Source organism: Heptranchias perlo, chromosome 22, assembly GCF_035084215.1.
Source record: "Heptranchias perlo isolate sHepPer1 chromosome 22, sHepPer1.hap1, whole genome shotgun sequence".
Classification (NCBI taxonomy): domain Eukaryota; kingdom Metazoa; phylum Chordata; class Chondrichthyes; order Hexanchiformes; family Hexanchidae; genus Heptranchias; species Heptranchias perlo.
The window spans coordinates 47,373,293-47,396,388 of NC_090346.1; the positions used below are offsets into that span (position 1 = coordinate 47,373,293).

General features: G+C 42.6%; 2 protein-coding genes across 2 annotated transcripts in view; one reads left to right on the forward strand and one right to left on the reverse strand.

Annotated features, from left to right (window-relative positions):
• Positions 1 to 149: 149 nt before the first annotated feature.
• bri3 (brain protein I3) lies at positions 150 to 9,203 on the reverse strand. Its single transcript, XM_068003491.1, has 3 exons — positions 8,702 to 9,203; positions 7,755 to 7,887; positions 150 to 3,222 (listed from the first exon to the last, which is right to left on the reverse strand). Exons 1-3 carry the CDS (start codon positions 8,838 to 8,840, stop codon positions 3,090 to 3,092), a joined length of 405 nt encoding a protein of 134 aa, XP_067859592.1. The 5' UTR covers positions 8,841 to 9,203; the 3' UTR covers positions 150 to 3,089.
• Positions 9,204 to 13,406: 4,203 nt separating this feature from the next.
• Positions 13,407 to 23,096, forward strand: part of tecpr1a (tectonin beta-propeller repeat containing 1a) — a 65,639-nt gene continuing 55,949 nt past the window's right edge. Inside the window, exons 1-5 of the mRNA XM_068003492.1 lie at positions 13,407 to 13,439; positions 18,064 to 18,296; positions 18,945 to 19,127; positions 21,759 to 21,881; positions 22,636 to 22,758. Of these exons, the coding sequence (XP_067859593.1) occupies positions 18,072 to 18,296; positions 18,945 to 19,127; positions 21,759 to 21,881; positions 22,636 to 22,758 (654 nt within the window). The 5' untranslated portion in view covers positions 13,407 to 13,439; positions 18,064 to 18,071. The remainder of the gene's footprint in view (positions 13,440 to 18,063; positions 18,297 to 18,944; positions 19,128 to 21,758; positions 21,882 to 22,635; positions 22,759 to 23,096) is intronic.

Consider the following 23,096-nt stretch of genomic DNA (forward strand, 5'->3'; position numbering starts at 1 on the left):
TTGGAAATCTCCCTATTAGTAGTTTAAACTGTTCCCCTCAGCTTCCATTCACAGAAGTGATGTTTATAATTTAAACTGTTCTATTATGTACTTTTAAAACTTGGGCTGATTACAGCAAAAAAAGTAAAATGACAAGTGTACTGGCTAAATGTTTTTATGATCAAAGTAAAATTTTTATTTAAGTTCTTATGCAGGGAAATGGAATTCTTCCACATTTCACTGGCTGCAGGTACAGCATAGAATAAAATGAAAAGTAAAGCTCTCTTTATACTGCCCCCACCACTGTACCTTGCCCCCCAGCCTCAACATTACAGCCTACTGCAGGATAATAGGCACAGCAGATTTAAAGGGCTGCTGCTGGGCCTTAAAAGGGAACTGACCCATCTATAGCTGGTCCAATAACTCAGCTGCCACTCTTGGAAGAAACAAGGGGACAATTGATAAAGTGGATCAAAACTCCAACTGGTCCAAGTTAGGCATAATTCACATCTGTGCAGCAGGTTATTGGTCTAATTGGGCTTTGTATAGCTTGCAACACCCAGTCAAAATTCTTGCTCCTTCTGACAGTGGAATCTCTTTTAGCTAAAGTTCCAATTGGGACAAGTTATATTTAGAGCACTCAATTACAAAAGACTCTCATCAAACAGCAGGGTCAGCAGCATGCAAACTCGAGTGATAAATATATATGCCCCAATTTGCAGTATCTGGAGCATTTCTGTGGTTGCTGTACAGCAAGATACTTATACAGCCCCTGCACTCATCCTGAATTGGAGAAAGCAGAGCTCTATCCCTACATCAAACACATTAGACTTGTGTTGGTTCAGCATGTTTATCTACAACTTGTATTTAACTCCTTTAATGTAACACTTCCCAAGGCATCTCACTGAACCATTATCAGTGTAAGGCACTGCAGCCAGTCCCTAGCAAGTGAATAGTGAGTGTACATTTTAGCACTGATTTCCCCTAGTGTGCAGACTTGTGCACTAGCTATGCTAATTGGAAACCCATGGGTGGTGTGCCCACTGATTCCCAAGGACAAGACCTCAAATTTCTGCACAGTTTTTCCCAACTAGCTGTGCTTCTCCTAAAAATCCTGACATTAAGGCAAGGGGGCAGCTAACTATTATTCAAATAGCCATTCAGCCATGTGAGCTAAGACTGAGTACTGGTAGGTTATTAGACCAAAATAAAAGGGGTGGAAATTAAAGACAAAATTGGTTGAAGTGATGTTTAGGGGGGAGGGGGGGGCAGGCAGGAGAGAAGAGAGAAGAAAGGAGGGAAGAGAGAGAGAGACAAAGAAAAAAAAAGGCCTGAGTGGAGTGGACCAGGGATTCTAATCTATATAAACTCAAACATAATGCAAACTAGTTTCAGTTGCAGATGTTAAACTTGGCAGGAAGGGAGCAGTCAAGTTGGGAAACTACAGGAGCAATTAGATAATCTCCACATGACAAGTTGGTGGCAGATGAAATTGAGGTACAAGACAGGAGTTTAAAATTACTCCTGGGCAGCATGAGCCTCATCTTTGAAGTTTGAAATTGTCTCCTTGGTAATAAATGAGGAGTGAAATACACAATTACAAATATACAGACTTCACACTTAGTTCAGTTATGACCACCTGCTCTTTGATTTGGGAGAGAGACTGGAAGATATGAACTTGAGACGATCCGTAACAACCAGAAGAGAAGTATAAAAAGGAACAAAGTGCAAACCACCCTGTGATATAGCTTTCTACTCAAGGATCTTTATACACAGTGATATGGCCTTTAGCCAAAAACATTTGAAGCACAAATCAAACTGCAGGTGCATCCCCAACTGAACAATCAATAAAGCAAAATGAATCTGTGGTACAAGCAAAAGCAAACCCTTAACTCAAGACAATCAACAGGCATTGCAACCCCTGAAAAAATAAATTTGCTTCGATTACAAATACCTGGAGGGGAAAATATGGGGTCAGACTTGAGCATCAGGAGATCCTGTAGCAGCACTGATTGCAGAGACACCATGCAGAGATTGAGCAATGACAATGTATTGAGTTAACAGTTGAAACACACTACTGCAGTTTCCCATCCCATTAACCCTAACATACAAAACCCATGCAATTCAATTAGATTCATGCTTACATTTCTTACTTGCTGGATTGTCCCGTTTGAATTTCAGGGGGCCTGGGAGGTTTGAAAAGGGCTGTTCTAGGCACTGTTGCCTCATTGGTGGGTAAATCCTAAATAAGACCACCAAGATTTAAGAGGGTTTTAAAATCATGAAGGGTTTTGAAAGATAAGGAGAAATTGTTTCCACTGGCAGAAGGGTCAGTAACTAGAGGACACAGATTTATAATAATTGGCAAAAGAACCAGAGGGGAGACTCGAATTTTTTTTTAAATGCAGCGAGTTATGATCTGGAATGCACTACCTGAAAGGCCGGTGGAAGCAGATTCAATAGTAACTTTCAAAAGAATTAGATAAATAGTTGAAGGGGAGAAAATTGCAAAGCTATGGGGAAAAAAGAGCAGGGAAGTGGGACTAATTGGGTAGCTCCTTCAAAGTGCTGGCACAAGCATAATGGGCCAAATGGTGCTGCAAGATTCTATGACTTGCTGGTACCTGCAGCTTGAGATAGGCAAATGAATGAGAACTTTTCAACTCTGTGCCTCACAGATTCCATGTCTACACTCATGTAGCCAAAGACAAAAATCTAGGACATTCCTGATGCATTAGACACTTCTGCTCAGTAACAAGACACTTAAATCACTAGACACTGAGTAGCTGTTTTAAAAATCAGTAATATGAGGATGCTAATTTAATTGTAGCATTTTCAGTTGCAATTCAAGGAACTTTTAAAGGTGCAGAACCAATTTTTTTTAACCTGTACATTTAACTATTCGAAGTAAAATCAGTGTTACTTGTACGCATTTCCTGCATTCAATTGTCATGCTTTTCTTTTTAAAGAGCACATCTCAATTTCTTTCAAACTAAATCATACATAAAGACAAATTATCCGTGGTAGTTTATACACAATAGGGGAGAATTTACAGTAAAAAAAACGGTATGTAAAATTTGGCCACAGATAGCTTGGTCACTTTGATCCCATCAACCGAAGCTAGCTCCACAATTTGGGCATCTCCGCTGTCGCAGTGCCAAGCAAAAGAGGATTCCAATCGGGAAGAATAATATCGCACACAGCACGCCCAGGCAAGTGAAGTCATCTTCCAGAACACCAACCCTGTTAAAAAATAAAATCAAAACAAATTTGATTAAAGGGTCAATTTTCTCCCCTCATTTCATTACATCTGTACCAGCCCGGGGGGACAAAAGGGAAAGTCTGTGATGGGTGGAGGGCAGGAGTGATTAAATGACAAAAAGGGATGAGGGTGCAAGGCAAGGTGGGTGGTAAGGCGACAAAAAGAAACAAAAGATGGGTCTAGAGGAGCTGTAAACAGCAACAGCAGAACCATTACCAGCACCTGCTGTCCGAAAAATGACTTGCATTGCTCTGCTTGCAGTTTCAGCTCATACCCGATAGGTTGAAAAGAATTTGTATTTAATTTTCAGAACGAGAAGTTGGCAGTTTACAAAGTTCTGCTTGCTACATTAAAATATCTGTTTACCTTGGGCTTCTGGACAGAGGGAAAATGGGATGTAGTGTGCTTATAGTAAAGCATCTTAAACTTGCTTTTGAAATTCAAGACCAGTTTTGTTTAAATGCTAGGTTTAAAACTCAGCTTCTCTTGCTTCCCCACCTGCTCTCATTTCACAATGAAATCCAGAAAAAAAAAGACAGACAGACAAGTTTGCATCGATTGTCTCTGCAGTTCCGTCTGATGCACCAACACATTGGTTCCATTTATGTTGTACACACACACCAACTAGACAGTGCATGGTGCACTCAGGCTGTTAAAAAAAGGACAGAAAGTGACTTTACTAGAATGCTAAGCTGCCATGTTGCGTTAGAAACAGAGCATCAGCCATGGCAGAGGGCCTTTAAACTACAGGTTTATTTCCATTAAAATCAAAACCAAAATTTTGTGTAGAAAAAAAGAGAATTACAAGAAAATGATGCATGAAAAATACATGCATCAGATAAATAAACTCCCAGACTGGAGGCTGAACAGATATAGAAAGAGGGGCTGAAGAAGCTTACTTGACTACATTTGAAGTCCGACCAGCTATCCTTGGGGAGGGAAAAAGAGATGAGAATCACCCCTGTATTCTAATCGCTTCCCCCCCACCTCGCCCCCAATCCAACATAACTTCCAGGTCAAAAGGACCATTTATGAGGGAATCTTGAGGCGGGGGGTTGGAGAAAAGAGAGGGGAAGGCGGCAACAAGATGGAACACGAGAATGAGAAAGGATTTTAAAAAGAATCTCCAACCCTCAACAATTGGGAGGGGGCAAGAAATAGCTCAGTTTTAAACAGTATTTTTACACAAAAGACTAGTCTTGAATTTCAAACTTCTAAAATATTGAACCATTCAGAATTTTCAGTAAACACACACTACTTCCCATTTTCTCCCAGTCAAGAAGCTCAAAACAAACATGTTTTAATACAGCAAACAGAACTTTTAAGCAGTTTACTAGCCAACATACTGATTACACATTCCTTTTTAAAGAAGGTCCAGTAAAAGTAACACTATCTTCATTCACAGCCACTGGGTGAACTGCAAAAGGACTTCACTGGAAGTGAACCAAATAATGCTGTGCCCATGTGACTTTAGGTTTCAATTTTAAACATCCTGATTTCCAAGAAGTCAAGTGATCAACACGGAAGCTCTTCTGGCATAATTTGCATTGGGACTGTGTGGTTAAAAGTCACTTACTGCCTTCTTAAAAGGGAGAAAGACAGCGAGCGTGTGCGCACGTGAAAGAGCGAACGCGGAGAGAAGGAGAACTGTTTGTTTTAAAACCTCATGGTAGGCTCTGGGGAAAGCAGTGTCTACAATCACGTCGAGGACACATGACAGTGAGTCAGACATTATAAGCAGAAGTCCAAAATAGCTCAGAAGCTCAATTCTGTAAACCTCATGAGAACAATCCATGGTTGCAGGACACCAGAGTTAATGCAGGAGAGAGACAGAAAAACAAAAAAGGGAAGTCTGAAAGAGAAAATGCTGGAGAAATACAGCTGTATCTAAAGAAAAAAATTAAGGTTTGGGAAGGTGACCCATGGGTTCTGAAGGGTGCACATTCAAAACATGAACCTCATCTCTTTACAGATGTGGGCACATCTGCATACTTTCAACATTTTCAGATTTTAAAAGTTTATGTAAACAATCCCTATTGAAGTTGGCAACTTATGAACCCATTACAATCCCTCCTTGAAATTGCAGCTCTAAGGAGAGCTCTTTCCATATATTCACCATGTCAAGTTTCATTAAATTTGATTTGTACATTACAAAAAAAACAGCAATTGCCCAGATTTCTTTCCCTCCTCCTATTGTACTGTCCCAGTGTCAGTTGTGGCTCGGTTGGTAGCACTCGTGCTTCTGAGTCAGAAGGTTGTGGGTTCAAGTCCCATTCCGGAGAATTGGGCACTAATCCAGGCTGACGGTCCAATAAGGGGGTGCTGAACATTTAAGGTGCCATCTCTAGGATGAGACATGAAACAGAGGCCCCGCCTACCCTCAGGTTGACGTAAAAGATCCCATTGGCATTACTTCGAAGAAGAAGAGCGGGGGAGTTCGCCCCAGTGTCCTGGCCAATATATATCCCTTAACCAACATCAAAGATTATCTGGTCATTATCGCACTGCTGTTTCTGGGATCTTGCTGTGTGCAAATTGACTGCTGCGTTTTCTACATTACAAAAAACGTCAAAAAAGTACTTCATTGGCTGTAAAGTGCTTTGGGACGTCCTGAGGTCACGAAAGGCATTAGAATTTGCATTTATATTTCTTTCACATACACACCATGCTGTACCACACCCAAGTGGACGCTTGTGAGTAGAATGTTAACAGGCTATTTGACTGTAGGGAGCATCACAGCCAAGCCCAATCATCCCATGCCCATACATCAGGAGTCACTGAATACTGATCACGAGCAGGAACCATGGTCGATTTTTCCCGTTGGGCCAGGAACCCCAATTGTAGTCCCCCCTCCCCCTTCCCCTCAAAAGAGCAGTTAACTGCTCAGACCAGGAATCAACCCCAGGACCTTCTGGCCTATATTGCTTGGCTTCACACTGGGTGAGTGTGTTACTGACTCAGAGCGAGTGCACAGACAATTTCATTTGCAAGTTTATACTAAGACTCTAAAACGTCTTATTCAGATTTATTTCCCCAGTAAAGGCACACTTTATAAAACATGTTGCAACTGCAAAAATTTCCCTCAATAGTACTGAGCCAGTGCTTCAAAATTAGAAAGAGGCAAGGAAAAAAGACTGAACCACATCTAGGGAAATCCTTTAGCAATTGAAATAAGCCAACGTAAAGATGCTGTGTGTGCTAAGGGATATGGGGAAAAAGCAGGAACAGGGTACTGAGTTAGACGATCAGCCATGATCATTTTGAATGGCACAGCAGGCCCAAAGGGCCGAACAGCCTACTCCCGCTCCTATTTTCTATGTTTCTATGTGTTTTCTTTTTTAAAAATGTGACCTGCAAAAAAGTACTGCTCGCTAATCTGTTTTCTTTTGCAGAAAAACATTGCAAACATTAAACAACTCAGTGTCCAAGACATCCCAATAGTGGAATGGAATGAACCGGGGCAATTATTTCACATTATATAATAAAAAAAACTAACTCAGCACAGCCCAAGGACCCAACCTGAGACCTTCCCCATCTGTACATCCCAGCAGCTCACCGGGTAAAACTTTGAGCTAACACGAGATTCTGACCCTTAATAGTTTTAAGCACAGCAACAGGCTTGAAACTTGGGCGTGGGAATGTTGAGGCAGACTTTGGGGATTCCACCCAACTACACCACAATGCTCAAGTAAAAGCTCAATTTCACTGGCTGAACACTGGCTTTACGCTACTGCGGTTTAACACAAAGATCCGGTCTTTTTGAGTTAGATCTCAGCCAGGCTGGAAAGCGCTGCTCAAGTGACCTGCCTTAGGGAAGGGAGAAAAAGAAAAAACAGGTTCCTACACCTGATGGGAACACAGCAACTCAGCTGAAACACTTCTACTTGAATGGTGTAAAACTGAAAAAGTGAATCCTTAATTCCAATCCATGGTTAGTTTTGAAGATGGGCGTACGGGTTTCATTCAGTTGGCCGTTTTCTCTCCGTACTGGGCATTTGTATTTGGGAGAACAAACTCCAGACAATAAAAATACTTCCAATCTACCTTTATAGGAGTGATCAGGATAGGCTGTAAGTTTGGACAGTCGCTGTATTAGCAGAAGATTGTTCTCGCAAACAGAAACAAACATACTTCAAAAACAGGGCCTAAAGTAGGCGTGAAACTCTACTCAAGATGCTCTTATGGATACACTATGTACTGTATCACTAGAATAGCAAATCAGCTCCCACATTTCCTACATAACAGTGACGACACTTCAAAAAGTACTTCATTGGCTGTAAAGCGCTTTAGGACGTCCTGAGGTCGTGAAAGGCGCTATATAAATGCAAGTTCTTTCTCAACCATTTTTAAAGCATAGATCCACCATCACAAAACATTTCCTAACCTTTTAAAATTGAGACACCACAAAATTGACAATTTGCCACAGGACACTTGCATTTTCTTTGACATTGTAGCAACAGGTTCAGCTCAATTCACAAGTATAAAATATATTTTTCTTTATAAGCATTTTTACCTGCAAGCGGGACATCCACCCACCACTACAACTGAAGCCGCAGCCGGTTGCTGGATGATGGTGTAAGTACTCGAGTAGTTTGGCCCTGGACACACAGGGGGCTGGACCCCCGCAGGGACAGGAGGCACATATCCTACAAAGCAAAAATAAAGTTGGTAGTATTGTGTCTCAAAACCCTACAAAATACAGTACAGCCTCCCCAAAGTTACCTCAACACACTGTCAACTGGAGATGGGGATAAGCCTTGTGCTTTCCAGCAGTGGCATCTTCATTTTAATAAAATTAATGAATATGGGATTGAAGCAACAGTTAGGTTCTGACGAAAGGTCATCGACCAGAAACGTTAACGGTTTCTTTCTCCACAGATGCTGCCTGACTTGCTGTGTATTTCCAGCATTTTCTGCTTTTGAATTAGGTGCAAACTCGCTTATAAACCTACAGTTGCCACTGGCATAAATTTAAAATCACCAAAATGCAACAAAACAAAATAAACTGCACATTGAGATTTAAAAAAAAATCATAGCTTGGTTATCAGCTACAATTAACTTGTAGAGACCCCCAGAATTTTAAGTACGGACGCGAAAATTGGTTTAAAGATCAAGCTATGCCCCAGATTATTTACAACACTTTTCTGAACCCAGTGATCATAATATAATGGTCAACAACCTAATTTATATTAAATAGGACTCTCCTCTCCTTTCTAAATGCAGCTACCAAGCAAAACTCCAAGAATCAATGCAATATGAAGAATATTTTCTTCGGGTGAATTAGGGTTTCAATGCAGCTCTATCCACCTTAGAGTCCCCAGTCCTCCGCTACTTTACTGCGGCTCTCGGCCAGTTGCTGCGCCGAGGATTAGGTTCAAACAAAACTCCCCCAGGCCGCCTGCGCATTGTGAGGGAGGGAGGGTGTTAAAGAGGGTTAAATAAGGAGGGTGGGGACCACACCTGACGCCGGGTAAGAGTACGGAGGCGGCTGGTATCCAGGCGGCGAGATGGTCCCGTAAGTCTGCCCGTAGTTGTTGTAGCCCGCCGGCACTGCTGCGTACGCGGGCGGCCTTTCCTGCAAGAGCGGCTTGTTATCCATCGGTGGCCGTTAGATTTCTAACTCCCGGGGCGGTAGAGAGGAACGAAGACCGGGGGGGGGAGGACGTTCTTCCTCCGCCTCCTCCAGCAACAGCCGATGTTACCCCTCGGGGGGGGGGGGGGGGGGTGGGGAGGAGGGGTGTGGTATAGGGAGGAGGGGGGGGAAAAAAAGAGACCGCGATTCCCCTCTGCAGTGAGGAGGGGGGGGGGGGGTAGAAGGTCGGCTCCAACTCCGCCCCGCAGTTCCAGAGAATGGGGCTAAATGTTACAATGAAGCCCCCGAATGTTGCAAATTATTCGCTACACTCGGCCCCGGGGACTCCCTCCAACTCGCTACAAAGTCACAAGATTCCGCGCCACGTGACCGGCAACAGCGTGACTCCCGCACGCCTTAAAGGGACCCCGGCACTGCAGCGAGCACTCGGCCTTATAAAGAGGCCCGCAAACAAATTGGGGAGGGGGAGGGGGAGGGGGAACAGCCTGCGACGCGCACCCCAATTTAAAGGGGCTCCCGATCTGGCAACTTACAACCCGCCTGCTTGCAACAAACACCCTATCTTTGTGGGATGTTCCCTGCAGTATTCCGTCACGTAAAAGGTGCAGCCTGCAACGAACACCCTATCTTAAAGGGACCCAGCCTGCAACAAACACTCCGTCTTAAAGGTGCCTGCCTGCCCTGCAACAGCTACCCCATTTTAAAGGAGCCCGACCTGCACACTTCAATTTAAAGTGACCCACCCCGCAATGCCCTAGCTTCAAGGAATCCAACCTGTAATACTCTATCTTAAAGGAACCAAATCTGCAACACTCTTTCATAGGAATCCAGCCTGCAACAGCCTATTTTAAAGGGGCATTTCCTGCAACAAACACCTAATCTTTAAAGTGGTCCAATCTGCAATAACAAACATATATTTAACATCTAGTTTTTAATGCTTGGGGGAAACAAGCTCCATGTGTTTGCAAACTTTCATTTTACCGTGATATTGACATGACAGGTCTGGGTTGTTTTGCTTAGTTTCTTTTTCAAATTAGAAAAATGTTATTAAACAACAAACATAAATGCAGAAAAAAAATACCATTTAAAAAAAAGTTCACCTGAAAACTTTTCCCCTTCTTAAAATAAAAACGATGAGCAAATTTGTAATCACCCTACATAAGTAAGGATTATTGACAGGTCTAATGCATCATGTGCCGACAAAGTAGAATAGCAGCTTAATTCAGCTTCTTATTTATTGAGAATACCAGCAGAGGTCAGGAGACACAGAGTCCCACTGATTGCAAACTAACATTTACATTGTGGTTTATGATGTATGCGCCAACAGAGTAAACAAAATGGGAATACAGCCTCACAAAAATCACGAAATTGTCAAAAATAAATCATAAGTATTTTTGGAAAGCAAAAAAAATACTACCTTAAATATTTTGATATATTTGTTTCATTTCTAGGCTACGAATAACTTATTTAAACTGGGGACATCATATAATTGACACATAATTCATGAAGGGAGTCTAAGAGCATTTTGCTCTAGAATAATGGGATGTAGGTCACCATCTCCAGATTGCCACATGGCCACTCTGGGCTGCTGCTACACTCATTCTAGCAGCCATCCACAAAATGACACCAACAGATTTTTTTTTATATTCGTTCATGGGATGTGGGCGTCGCTGGCGAGGCCGGCATTTATTGCCCATCCCTAATTGCCCTCGAGAAGGTGGTGGTGAGCCGCTTTCTTGAACCACTGCAGTCCGTGTGGTGAAGGTTCTCCCACAGTGCTGTGAGGAAGGGAGTTCCAGGATTTTGACCCAGCGACGATGAAGGAACGGTGATTATATTTCCAAGTCGGGATGGTGTGTGACTTGGAGGGGAACGTGCAGGTGGTGTTGTTCCCATGTGCCTGCTGTCCTTGTCCTTCTAGAAACCTGGGAGCAAGTCATTTACTGATAAAGAAAGAAATAAGTGCATTTATATAGCGTCTTTCATGACCTTCTGCCATCCCAAAGCGCACTCCCTTAGTCAGGGAGAAGTGTGTGAATGAGGGTTAAAAACGGAAGAAAAATAACTTTGTTTAAAGGATGGAAGAAAAGTAGATTTATTGATGAATAGCAAAATACTGCAAATGCTGGAAACTCAAAATAAAAACAGATAAAGCTGGAAATACACAGCAGATCAGCCCACTGGTGGAGCCAGTGGAGAGGTGATGACCCCCCCCCCGCAATCATTTGAGGTCAGCCAACATGGCTTTGCAGAACTTGGCTCCATTTCGCTTCCAGGAACCTCCACCACCCGTCTTCAGCCTCCAGGTTTGGCCTGCAAGTCTGTGCAGTTCCCTGCTCGGCCTTCGGACGGGGTCAATCGGCATTCCCCAGTTTCCGGCTCGGTCCCCTTCTGGCCAAGTCGGCCAAATCTCAAGTTCGAATACCTCCCACCCACCCCGACCCCAGCCCCGGTCGGCAAACCCTAACTCTGCCACTGAGTCAACCAGCATCTGTGAAGAGGACAAGTTGACATTTCGAGCTTGTATAGAACTGAAAAATAAGAGACAAACAAGCTTTATTAATAGAATTAGAGAACAGGGGGAGAGGAAAACAAACAGACAAACAAATACAGAGAGGAAGTATCAGTGGGTCATTTGCTGGATGATGTAACGGGTCATTTTAGTCAAATAATAGAAAGAAGCATTAAATAAATTTAAGACATTGAAGAAACAAAGGACATGTGAATAGCTGCCCTCTCCAACTATCACCCCAACTCCAACCTCCTGGAAATCTCTCCCCCAAAAAGCTGCTGAAGCTGGGGTGGGGGGGGCAATTGAAAATTTCAAAACAGAAATTTATAGATATTTGTTAGGCAAAGGTATTAAGGGTTACGGAACCATGGTGGGTAGTTGGAGTTAAGATACAGATCAACCATGATCTAACTGAATGGCGGAACGGGCTTGAGGGGCTGAATGGCTCCTTTTGTTCCCATGTTCCCGGCAAAAGGTGGGAAGTGGCATTCCGCAAGGATCGGTGCTGGGACCACTGTTGTTCACCATTTATATAAACTATTTGGACTCAGGAATCGGAAGTACAATTTCAAAAATTTGCGGATGACATCAAATTGAGGAGTATAATTAATACTGAGGACTGTGACAAAATACAGGAAGACATTAATAAACTTGTAGAATGGGCTTGTAATTGGCAAATGAATTTCAAAATAGATAAGTGTGAGGTGGTACATTTTGGTAGGAAGAATAAGGAGGCCACATATGCCTTGGAAAATAAGAGCCTAAAAAGGGTGGAGGAGCAGAGGGACCTGGGGGTACAGATACACAAATCACTGAAAGTAGTGACGCAGGTTAATAAGACCATAAAAAAGTACAGCACTGGGGTTCATTTCCAGAGGGATAGAATTGAAAAGCGGGGAAGTTATGTTAAACTTGTAAAGGACTTTGGTTAGACCACACTTAGAGTACTGTGGAGAACAGTTCTGGTCTCCATATTATAAAAAGGATATAGAGGCACTGGAGAAGGTGCAAAAAAGATTTACTAGGATGATACCAGAACTGAGAGGTTATACCCATCAGGAAAGATTGAACAGGTTGGGGTTCTTTTCTCTAGAAAAGAGAAGACTGAGGAGTGACCTGATAGAGGTCTTTAAGATAATGATAGGGTTTGATAGGGCAGATGTAGAGAAAATGTTTCCACTCGAGGGGGCGACCAGATCTAGGGGCCATAAATATAAGATAATCACTAATAAATCCAATAAGGAATTCAGGAGAAACTTCTTTACCCAGAAAGTGGTTAGAATGTGGAACTCTCTATCACAAGGAGGCGACCAGCAGAGATGCAATTAAGGGGAAGCTAGATAAACACATGAGGGAAAAAGGGATAGAAGGATATGTTGATGGGGGTTGGATGATGAAAGGAGTTAGGACGCTCGTGCAGAGCATAAATACTGCCATTGACCTGTTGGGCCGCTTCTCCGCTTTTCAATTCTACCCCTCTGGAAATGAACCCCAGTGCTGTACTTTTTTATGGTCTTATTAACCTGCGTCACTACTTTCAGTGATTTGTGTATCTGTACCCCCAGATCCCTCTGCTCCTCCATCCTATTTAGGCTCTTATTTTCCAAGGCATATGTGGCCTCCTTATTCTTCCTACCAAAATGTACATTCTACATAATTCTATGTAAGCCTCTCGGTCTCTCTCCACTTTAAAAACTTCCCACAGACTCATCTCTTTGACCAAACTTTAAGCCATGCCTTCTAATATCTCCCTTACTGGCTCAGTGTCCTTTTTCCTCAGGTTGGGATCTTTCTTGACCTGAAAGACCCTATAAATGAACAATTTCCTGCTGCCTTCCTTCAAGGCTCCTTTAACCTCAGTTGTCAGGGGGCGGGAACCTTACGCACACGTATAATTTGCATATGACGTCAGCGCGTATTGACAGAGAAATGATTGACAGAGAAATGATTGACAGGAATCGAACCAATCAGAATTTTCAGCGGGCGACGGTGACCAATCGTATCCCGAGGGCTCCCGAGGGGCGGAACTTCCATGAAGGAGCTTCGGCTGTTGTCAAGAGAGAAGGTTCCGGAAGCCGCGTCCGGTTTGAATGGTGAGTATTTCCCTCAGCCTGTCGGCACGGTGCCGGTTAAATCCAACCTCACTCACCGTCAGGCCCGTGCAGCGGGAGGCAGCTGTCCAGGAGACGGCGGTAATTGGGCACTGACCGATTTAGAGACCGTACCCAAGTGTGCTGTGCGATTTAGAGACGGTCCCCCAAGAGTGGGCTCTGACCGATTTAGAGACGGTCCCTCAAGAGTGGGCTCTGACCGATTTAGAGACGGTCCCTCAAGAGTGGGCTCTGACCGATTTAGGGACCGTCCCCCAAGAGTGGGCTCTGACTGATTTAGAGACGGTCCCCCAAGAGTGGGCTCTGACTGATTTAGGGATGGTCCCCCAAAAGTGAGCTCTGACAGATTTAGGGATGGTCCCCCAAAAGTGAGCTCTGACTGATTTAGGGATGGTCCCCCAAGAGTGGGCTCTGACCGAATTAGGGGGAGGACATCAGTTACCCTTAATTGCCTTTGACTTCAGAGACCAGTGATGGGATGATTCTCGTCATGAAGTTAGAGTGGTGGTCCTTGCAGTTGTTGAATTTTTGATAGGATATGTCATCACCGCCTCATTGGAAAGCTGACGACCTGTGGCATATCTGACATTCTATCAAACTAGATCTGGAACTTCTTCACAGAAGATGCACGTTGCATCATATTGGTAAATAGACATACCTGTGCAGGGATCCATCAAGGTAACATGTTTAGCCCTATTCCATTTCTTGTTTACATTAACAACCAGCTGGATCTCTTGAAAAGTTCTTTATGACTTTCTTTATCGAGTGGTTCACGCCCCATCTGAAAGACAATCAATGCAGGCAAATATAGATAGAGTTGGACAGTGGGCTGCCAGATGGTGCAAGACCCTCAGTGGTGAGAAAACCACCAGTAACCGATGAGAAAGACTGACTGTGGTGTCGCTTGGCCCACAATTACTCTGAAAGGTACCGACTTGTGTTCACTCACTAAAATTCGGTTCTTTGGTTTGATAGTAACAGCTGAACCGTTCTGAGACAAGCAATGGCTGTGGGGAAAAAAAAACAATGCTTGAATAATCTGTCACTGTCAGAGATTTCGATATTCCACTAAAATGTAGCGAGGCTTCTTTTGGCAGGCTATAACAGCAACTTGAACTTATATAGTGCTTCATTTTGGAATGGGGAGGAAGAGTTGGCTGAAGACAAGTTGAAGAGGCAAGCTTTGAGAAGGCTTTCGATGTTGGGGAGAGAGATATAGCAAGGCTAGGTGGGTCATGCTTTATGGCTGCTTAGGTGACAGTATAACAGGAAGCAGCACTGGAAACCTCAAATACGATTAATTGGGTAAAATAAGAGCTACACGTATGAAAATAGCTGTAAATGCTGTATATTGCTGAATGTCTTTCAGTAGCTGAAAAATATCCCGTTAATTGCGGAAAGTAGCTGGATATTAAGTCACTGCACTGCAGCCTCAGAAACTGAGCGGATGTGATGGTTCCATTCAGGGGTTTAGTCATCTCTAAGTAAATTTTGAAAAGGAGATTGTTGTAGGGCCTCACTGTGGGTTCTTCATTTTAAGGGCAGGACTGCTGTTGTTAAAGCAGCACTTCCTATTTGAAGTTTTTCAAGGAAAAGTCACAGATTGCACAGAAAAGTAGTTCAAAATTAGAAGCTGCTTTTAAGTAGGACTTGAGTAAAGAATCATGATGTGCTTGGCTGGTTATTTTAACTACTGGGTCCTACTGCAATATCGTTGTGCTGTTTAACATAGAAACATAGAAAATAGGAGCAGGAGTAGGCCATTCGGCCCTTCGAGCCTGCTCCGCCATTCAATATGATCATGGCTGATCCTCTATCTCAATACCATATTCCCGCTCTTTCCCCATACCCCTTGATGCCTTTTTTGTCTAGAAATCTGTCTAGTTCTTTCTTAAATATATTCAGTGACTTGGCCTCCACAGCCTTCTGTGGTAGAGAATTCCACAGGTTCATCACCCTCTGAGCGAAGAAATTTCTCCTCATCTCAGTCCTAAATGCCCTACCCCATATCTTGAGACTCTGACCCCTCGTTCTGGACCCCCCAGCCAGGGGAAACATCCTCCCTGCATCCAATCTGTCTAGCCCTGTCAGAATTTTGTATGTTTCAATGAGATCCCCTCTCATTCTTCTAAACTCGAGTGAATACAGGCCAAGTCGACCCAATCTCTCCTCATAGGACAGTCCTGCTATCCCAGGGATCAGTCTGGTGAACCTTCGCTGCATTCCCTCTATGGCAAGTATATCCTTTCTTAGGTAAGCAGACCAAAACTGCACACAATACTCCAAGTGTGGTCTCAGCAAGGCCCTGTATAACTGCAGTATACAGGGCCTTGGTGAGAATTGTAGCTGTTGAATGATTTATGATAGTTACTAGATGGGTATCACTTGGCTAAAATGATCCGTGCATTGTGCATTTAGAGGTTTGGATTTTTACCCTTGATATTTAAGTGTTTCATTTTATATCACAAATGGAGCATGAGAATTATCACATTTCAAACTTATTTCATAGCTTCTTACAGCACAGAAGGAGCCCATTTGGCCCATCTTACCCGTGCCGGCTCTTTGAAAGAGCTATCCAATTAGTCGCACTCCCCTGCTCTTTCCCCATAGCCCTGCAAATTTTTCAGTTTCAAGTATTTATCCAATTCCCTTTTGAAAGTTACTATTGAATCTGCTTCCACCGCCCTTTCAGGCAGTGCATTCCAGATCATAACAACTCGCTGCACAAAAAAAAATTCTCTTTATCCCCCCCTCCTCCCCCAGTTCTTTTGCTAATTATCTTAAATCTGTGTCCTCTGGTTACCGACCCTCCTGTCAGTGGAAACAGTTTCTCCATGCTTTTTCTCATGCCACTTTCCATCTTAATTAGGTTGGAATCTATGTCCCCTGATTAATTTAAACGTTTAAAAAAAAGTTGTACTACAGTAGAGAAGTTACAGAAACTTACTGAAGTGGCTGTGGATCATGCTGAAAGTAGAGGCAGTGGCCAATAATGTTTACAGGTAGTTTCCAGGTGAGATCTACAACATCAAACCCCCTTACAAGATCATCTTGCCAGCAGGAACAACTCTAAACTCCTCTTTTTCACCACCAGTCCTCACCACTAACCTTCCTCCAGTGTGTCCTCTATCCTCATTTCAGACACTAAAAGCGAGGCTCTCTTGGACTTTTTCCATGTTCAAAATCAAAGCTGTTTGCACACCTGCCTCTTCCTCTGCTTGTTCCAATCCCTCTTCTTGCAACTCCCATCCCTTTCCCATGTCATCTTCCTAACCAAGCCTCGCCCATATACTCCACAGTTTTCCCCCCCGCCCATCTCAGTCCCAGCCCGTATCAAACTTATCTTGTCCATAAAGATCTCCTTGAACCTCTTGTGTGTCTGCTTCTGATCACCAATTTTCTGCTCCTCGCCCATGTTCACCGACATTACCAACTTGCACCTGTCCTCCAGATTGTATGCCCTTCAAAACTTTATTTACAAAAAAAAACCATGCTCAAACCCCTCCAGCCTCTTACTGCCATCCTATCTCCATCCTTCCTTTCTACTCTGAATACTGGATCAAGTTGTTGCCTTGCAACTTTGGGAATACTCCTGGTCTACTCCTTGTTGCTCGCTCCCTCTGCGTTTTCAGGCACTCCACCCCTGCCCTCAAGCTCTCTTTCCAAGACCTCCATCTCCCTGCTCTCACAAAACCTCCTAAAAATCCTTTCCCTTGATTTCCACCTCCTGCCCTAACTTTTTTCCCCTCTTTTTTTAGTTTTTCTCTCCCGTGAGGTAATCCAGTTTTCCACCAGTCTGTAAAAGTGTTTTGAGATGTCTTTCTGTATGTTGAGGACGCTATACAAAAGTAAGTTGTTGCATAGTGTTAAAAAGACTTGTGCAAAGTGATGCTATATGTTGGGGAACATGAAGTAATTTGATTCCAAAATGGGAGAAAATAAAGTGATATAAATATGGTATACAAAACGAACATTACCAGGCGGTATATGTTTCCCTGTCTTTCTCCTGTGAGAAAACTTGTGTGCCATGGACTTCCATTAATCCTCTGATACTATCAATATGGCCCCAAGTTGGAAGCTTTTTTTTTTGACTTCCCCACATGGATCAGAAGATTATGCAGTAGAGCGCTCCCAAATTCAAAACTGCATTGACAATCGCAGAAATTTCAGAACGGTTTTCAGTGCCATTGTAGTTGAAAGTTGTTCCCAGGTGTTCTTATGTGACTTAATATAGATTCATTAAAGGGGAAGCAAGATAAACACACAAGGGAGAAAGGAATAGAAGGGTGTGCTGATAGGGTGAGATGAAGAGGGGTGGGAGGAGGCTCGTGTGGAGCATAAACACCGGCACGGACCAGTTGGGCCGAATGGCCTGTTTCTGTGCTGTACATTCTATGTAGTATAGCTTCAGAAGATAATTGTGATTTAAATTCTGACAGACAGCAAAAGATTTCTCAGGGTAACTTGGTGAATATGGCCTCTGGTAGTATGTTTCCTGAGGTTGGTGCTTAGTAAAGGTTTGGGGAAGAACATTGGAATACACTGATGTGAAGTTTTCTGTGCTGAACAGTCCAATTTACTAATGGAATTCCCTTTTCCTTGTTAGAGATTGCCATGCCGAGCTCTCTTCTGTGGGCTGTGGATGTACACGGAAGAGTGTATACTCTCTCTACAGCCGGCCAGTACTGGGAGTTATGCAAAGATGGAAGTTTAGTATTTAAGCGAGTGGCAGCTGTCAAACAGTGCTGTTGGGGAATTGCATGCGATCATCAGATCTATGTTAATGTCCACTCTAATGAGGTCCCAATCCGATACCAAGAAGAGACCTACGAAAATCAGGTATGGAGGCTTATAATTGGATAACCTTTGTACACGTGCTTGTAACTTTCTGTTGTCATTTGTTTTTCCTTTATGACTATCCGCACGACCTGACTTCCTGGCTGCTATCAGTGCTGTCTTTCCTTGGCCAAAGGCTAGCTGTGTGATGGATATTTTTGCCACACAACTGCTATCAATTGCGCTGCATGTTGATTAAGATGAGGCACAATTTACAGTGCCGCACAGAGAAAAGGCGTGCATTTATACACATTTCTGAAATATCACAAAGCACTTCACCTACAATTAATTACTTTGAAGTGCAGTGACTGTTGTTATGTAGGTAAATGAGACAGCCACTTTTCTTCACACAGCAAGATCCCACAAACAGCACTGGGATGAATCTGGTTTTTGATAATGTCAGTGGCGGAAGGAAAATTGGCCTGGACTCTGTTGAATTTATTTATTTTTTCCTCCTCTCCCCTGAGAATCAACAATACATCATGGACCATCGAAATAGATATGACCAAATGAGAAGGTGAAATGTGGATATTTATATTTACGGTTGTGCTATGTCACAATTAAGATAAACTCATATAACTAGAGCTTTTAGAAGTGTGTAGTTTCTGTGTACGGTACGTCTCAGAGATTTGTTTGGTCCATTTTATGTAGCGCTGGAACCCGGTGGATGGTTACAGTGACCGGCTGCTGCCCAGTGACCGCTGGCAATGGAGCGATGTTACAGGGCTGATGCATCAACCATTAGATGACTTTAAACTCGCGTCACAGCACTGGAAGTGGGAATCTGACTGGTATGTGGATGAAAATATTGGAGGAGAGCCAACAGAAAAAGGGGTAAGAGAGTACAATAAATGGCTGCATTTAGTTTGAGCACATTGCGTACACATAGTAACATAATTCAGGCAGGCGCAGGTAATTAGGGTACCCGATGACCCCTTTCTTTCTTGACACATCTGCTCAAAGCCAAAGGCCACTTCCTAGCTCCTTACGAACCAGACTGTTCCTTCATTTGCCCGCTATCTAGATAGAATCATAGAATGATTACAGCACAGAAGGCAGCCATTCGGCCCATCCTGCCTGCTCTTTGAAAGAGTTATCCAGTTAGTCCCACTCCCTCACCCTTTCCCCGTAGCCCTGCACATTTTCCCCCTTCAAGTATTTATCCAGTTCCCTTTCTGAAAGTTACTTTTGAATCTGCTTCCACCGCCCATTCAGGCAGTGCATTCCAGATCGTAACAAGTCCCTGCGTTAAAAAAAAAAATTCTCCTCATCTCCCCTCTGGTTCTTTTGCCAATAGATAATTGAAGTGTCCAGGGATTGACTGGCAACCTTGGGCTACTGGCTATATCACGTGACTTCAGAAAGTGGTGGAACATACACTCTTATCAGACCATGGCTTAGGCTGTAATCTACCAAACAAATTTCTTAACAATAAATAGACAATTAAATAATAAAAATACAGACTTAACTATTCCTCCTCAAAATATATACAAAATAAAAATAAACTCAATGTAAAATAGGACCTGCAGCAAGGTCCTTGATCATAACTCTTTACCGGATTTTGCTGTTGACCTTCCATGGATACCACCTTGCCCCTCTCTACTCTCTCAGAGGACTACTAAGACTAGTCTCAAATGCCACGATATATACTTTCAGAATCTGAAGAGTAAAGGAATCAAGATTCGGGGTTCCCTGGAGAAATTAGAGAAAAAAATTAGGTTTCTAGAAGGAGACATTCAAAAGTGAAATGGATAAATATTTAAAAAGGAAAAACATAAACAGGTAGGGGCAAAGAGCAGGGAAATGTGATTAGAGTAGGTAATTCCAGTTAAGGAGCTAGTACCAGGACAGGTTCGGTGGGCCGAATGGTCTCCTCTGTGCTGTAATTTTCTGTGATTCTATGTGGTCACAAAAGGTCCAGCTTTAAAATCACCTCTTTTAATTTATAAATTATATCGTTTTTCATGCAGCCCAACGTTTTGTTTATTCTCTTTGCTACCTGGGAGCTCTGGGCTGACGTTAGTGAACTCTCACCAATATTCCGCGGTATCTCTCCTGTTCTGATACCTCCAGACTGTTCGCACAAAGTCCGTGTTCCACTTGTAAAATAGGAATTTTGCTTTTATTAATCATTACTCATGTCAAAAGTTGACACTTGAAAAGCTCCTAGTAATTTTATTATTTTGTCTTGATGATTCTACAGAGTCATGTGTATTGGTAACTGGATTTCAACTAGTATTACTAGGTTACATATCCTTCCTGGAATGACCTGAGAGGGCAGAGGTCCATTTACATTGTGCGGAGATGGAGGGAGAGATTTAAGACAAATATTGAGCTTAAATTTTCAAGATTTTCAAAATTCAGTAATAACTTTCAAAAGGGAATTGAATAAATACTTGTAGGGAAAAAATTTGCACGGCCCTGGGGAAAGGGCAGGGGAATGGAACTAATTGGATAGCTCTTTCAAAGAGCCAGCACTGGCACGATGGGCCGAATGGCCTCCTTCTGTGCTGTAACATACCATGATACTATGAAATTTTGATTTGATCTTTGATGAAAGGACCACTTCTAATTAATTGCAAATTATTAATTATAAAGCTGTACATTTGTCTTTTTTATTTCTCTTGAGAGATCACAGCCTAATTGAACCACTCAGAATCTGGGACCAAGCGAGTGTATGTGTGTTTGTTTTAAATAAACCTAGTCACCTGCTGGATTATAGGATCCCACCTATTGTCAGACCTGCCAGTTCTTTATACAGTCGTATAAGGAAAGGATTAATTCTTTATTAATTATTGAAAAAAGTATATTGTTTTGGTTCAACAACTTAAGTAGCTTAACTCAAGAGCCGTTATTAAGCAAATAGAGGTTTTATTAAATTCAGAATCTTCATAGATTTTTAAAAAGCTCATTTGTATCTTGTGTTACAGATGTGTGTTCCTTTCTGTGGTAAATACCGTATATCCTTCATTGAATAAAATCTTAGATATATAGATAGAATATCTTTGTTTAATAACACTTTTGGAGATTAATATAACCCCTTACCCTACACAATGAAATATTTCTATTAACATGCATGCAACAAAACTATTTTGCATACTAACTGCAGAAAATATTGCTAGTCGGACCTATAATATGGCAAATTTCTATGGACACATTTAAGCTCCCTCTCGTACAGCCATTCTTGCTTATTCTGGCAGATTGTTAGTTTACTTCAACAACAACCACAGCTTGTATTTATATAGCACCTTTAACGTAGTAAAACGTCCCAAGGCGCTTACTACCTGCAGAACCGTATCTCTGCCTGAGACACTGCCTTCAGGAGAGGAGAGGGGACTCGACCATTGATGGATCTGTATGTAGCAGGTCTATTGTTTAGTTTCTGTTTTAAGGTTTTTACAGTGTTCGTTTCTAAACCTGCGACTTGATCAGAATACCCACAGCTGATTGTGTTTGCCATTGTAGGGTTGGACGTATGCCATTGATTTTCCTGCCACTTACACAAAAAGCAAACGGTGGAACTCTTGTGTCCGTCGGAGGCGATGGATCCGATACAGAAGATACAAATCATGTGACGTGTGGGCGAAGGTTCGTACACTGTTCTATCATCCAGGTAGTATTACGATTTAAATAATAATTTACAACGCACCATTGTGTGAATTTGCAGAGCAAACCTTCTCAGATATAACTAAATGGTAGACACATGGCAGGAATACATACTTATTCAACAGGTGAATTGGACTGCGCCATGAATGAGTGACTCAGTTGTAGGACAATTTAAAACAATTTTAACACTGATGTTTCATGTGTTGAGGTCAGAGAAGATCAAATTAAAACAATGATGCTGGTGGGTTGCTGTGAAAAGCCAATCCAAACAATCCATCTTGTTATCTACAGCCAATGTCTCGTCCAATGGTTGTGCATGAAGTATATTGCCTTTATGTGTGGGTGAGTCATATGGCAAAGTTGACATCCGTTTTCTTTGTGTCACGCCCCAGGTGAGAGTCCACGACAACGTGTATTATCCATTTGGTTATTGCTAGCTCTTGCTACACTGAATGTCTCCACACAATTATGGGAACACATTGAGACTAGGCACATGAGAGTTAAAGAACATTAAACCCAAAGGAGCACAGTTGTTAGTGATGTGAAATAAGTAGTTAGGCTTGTATCCCGTAGATAAGTTTTTACAGTATTGTCAATGCATAACTAATGTAGTAATTATACAGACATAACTAATGTAGTGAATGCTAAGCATTTCTTCAAACTAATTGAATTGGAATTGAACAGCTAAATGGAACCTTGGTGTATGTAGACTTTAAATCAGGTCTTTACTTTCCAGGTTCCCTCGCAAGAAGATGGGGCGCTGCCAGATCCCTTTAATGATATTGCAGTAGGAGGATGGGAAATCACTGATGAGCCTTTAGGACATCTTTCAGTCTGGGCAGTTACAGTACAAGGAAAGGTACAATAAATTCAGAGACTTAAAGGGGCATTGTCATGGATTTTTTTTTGGCAAATTTTCAATGTAAAAACATAATGGCCTGGAGTTTCCACGTGTTTCTCCGCCCAGATATCAGTGCAATCTGGGCGGAATCAACTGAAATAGTGCAATAGATCGCGGAATTTAAAACGTAAGTGAGTTACGCCCATAACCACTTGCGCTCGAGTTTTCGCAATCTTTTACGTTGTTTCAAAGGTCGATTCGCCCAAAGCAGTCCCCCGTCCACAAAAACTGGCCATGCCCCCAGGTTTTTGGCCTGAAAACATCTGTGGTAGCGACACAGCCAAACCTGATCTTAT

Bases quoted from the DNA above. Each gene is read 5' to 3' on its own strand.
- bri3 (XM_068003491.1), bottom strand. From the start codon at position 8,840: ATGGATAACAAGCCGCTCTTGCAGGAAAGGCCGCCCGCGTACGCAGCA. The intron at 7,888-8,701 runs GTGTGGTCCCCA...TTTGCTTTGTAG, and splicing joins GTACTCTTACCCGGCGTCAG to GATATGTGCCTCCTGTCCCT. The intron at 3,223-7,754 runs GTAAAAATGCTT...ATTTTTTAACAG, and splicing joins GGTGGATGTCCCGCTTGCAG to GGTTGGTGTTCTGGAAGATG.